The following is a 2,120-nucleotide window of genomic DNA, read 5'->3' as shown; positions in this document are numbered from 1 at the left end:
CAAGTCTATCCCACGGAACAAAACAAAAACAGAGATCAAATGTGTTAAGGCAATTAAATTAGGGAGGGGTTGGGAATTAATCATACTGTGAGCATTTGCGCTTTCCTGAGCTTCTTAATCCATTTGTGATGTTTTTCTGACTGTTTTCCTTGTGCTTCCTCTTTAGTTTGCCACCTGATTTCACGATGACTGAGGGTTTAGATCGGAGATTCAGTTGTCTCACCTGGGAACAGATTAACATACTGGATCAAGTGCTGACCGAGGTGATACCCATTCATGGAAGAGGCAATTTTCCGACGCTGGAGGTAAAACCAAAGGACATCATTCGTGTCGTCCGGGAGCAGCTGATTGAGAAGAAAATAGCTGTCCGCGACATCCGCCTGAATGGCTCCACAGCCAGCCACATCCTTGTTAAGCAGAATGGGACCAGCTACAAGGACCTGGACATCATTTTTGGTGTGGAGCTTCCGAGCGAGAAAGAATTTCAGGTGGTTAAAGAGGCGGTCCTGAATTGCCTCTTGGACTTCTTACCAAAATGCGTCAACAAGGAAAAGATCACGGCACAGACCATGAAGGACGCCTACGTGCAGAAGATGGTGAAAGTGTCGACAGACCACGATCGCTGGAGCCTCATCTCCTTGTCCAATAACAGCGGCAAGAATGTGGAGCTCAAATTCGTTAACTCTCTCAGGAGGCAGTTCGAGTTTAGCGTTGATTCCTTTCAGATTATCCTGGACTCGGTTTTGGCCACGTACGGCGACGCAGACGGCAAGCTGTCCGAAGACCGTCATCCGCCCGTCATTGCCGAGAGCATGTACGGAGACTTCAGGGAGTCCATGGACCACCTGAAGTACAAACTGATTGCCACCAGGAACCCTGAAGAAATCCGCGGAGGAGGCCTGTTGAAATATAGCAACCTCCTAGTTCGGGATTTTAAGCCCGCCAACGAGGCAGAAATCAAGTCCTTGGAACGGTATATGTGTTCTAGGTTCTTCATTGATTTCCCTGATGTCGCGGACCAACAGCAGAAGATTGAGTCTTACCTGCGCAACCACTTCATCGGGGAAGAGAAGAATAAATACGACTACCTGATGACGCTGCGTGGGGTGGTCAACGACAGCACCGTCTGCCTCATGGGACATGAGCGGAGGCAGACGCTGAACATGATCACGCTCTTGGCTCTCAAAGTGCTCGGAGAACAGAATATCATTCCCAACGCAGCCAACGTCACGTGCTACTATCAGCCTGCTCCGTACATCAGTGACAGGAACTTCAACAATTACTATATTGCTCACGGGCAGCCCCCCATTATCTACCAGCCCTACTCCTTTCACATACACGTGCAGAGCGGCATGGTGTAGACAACCACCTCACCTCCTTGCCTTACATCCAACGCTCACCTTCTCCCGACCAATCCTTGGTTCCAGCTCTCGTCCAAAATAAAGCCCCGGTTCAAGCAAAGTTGTTCTATCACTTTTGATTTGCAGGACATTGTTCGTTTTGTTTTTGGGGCGGGGGCAATGCTCGCGAAATGGCGTCGTTAGGGTTTGCCTCGCCCGGTGCGGGAGACCGGCGCATCACCCCCTATGATAGAGCTTGCAGTGGGTGGGGCAGGGGGCATAATGACGTGCCATCATTGTGGTACCCCTGCTGGTTTTTTGGCTATAACTTTTGATAGAATAGAATGTGGTTTGTTTCATTGCATTCTGCATGAAATTACGCATCAGTCGATGTATAATATGACTGTATTATTCGAAAATACCAAGACTGTAGAAGTTTTGGCCAGTAGTGGTGTCACCCCCTCTCCTGTGCGGCCCGCACCCCTCCCCCAGCGACGCCACTGTGTATGTGCAACATTGCCAACCATCCACAATCCGCAAAGAGCTTTGTACTGTAGTATGTTGCAACCGTCACTCTCTGGAAGTTGCACCTGCGACCAGTTCCAGCACTTGAAATGTCTGTTTCAGCTGCTCACGAAATGTTCAAGTACGTGTTTAGTGAATTGTGTGTTTGAATGATTGCGAGTCAAGTTTATCGGCCAATGTCTTAAAAGTGTTCATGCATGTCTGTGTGTGTGTATGACAGCAGTTTTGGCTGACTGGGCCGCAAGTAGCCAATCA

The 2,120-nt window shown here is 49.1% G+C and overlaps 1 protein-coding gene across 1 annotated transcript; it reads left to right on the top strand.

Moving 5' to 3' along the window:
- The first annotated feature begins 185 nt into the window (after positions 1 to 185).
- Positions 186 to 1,361, top strand: LOC136663167 (terminal nucleotidyltransferase 5C-like). Its single transcript, XM_066640147.1, has one exon. It carries the CDS (start codon positions 186 to 188, stop codon positions 1,359 to 1,361), a length of 1,176 nt encoding a protein of 391 aa, XP_066496244.1.
- Positions 1,362 to 2,120: the final 759 nt, after the last annotated feature.

This window comes from Tiliqua scincoides, chromosome 12 (genome assembly GCF_035046505.1).
Source record: "Tiliqua scincoides isolate rTilSci1 chromosome 12, rTilSci1.hap2, whole genome shotgun sequence".
NCBI classification, from domain to species: Eukaryota; Metazoa; Chordata; class Lepidosauria; order Squamata; family Scincidae; genus Tiliqua; species Tiliqua scincoides.
This window is presented reverse-complemented; position numbering and strand designations above follow the sequence as displayed.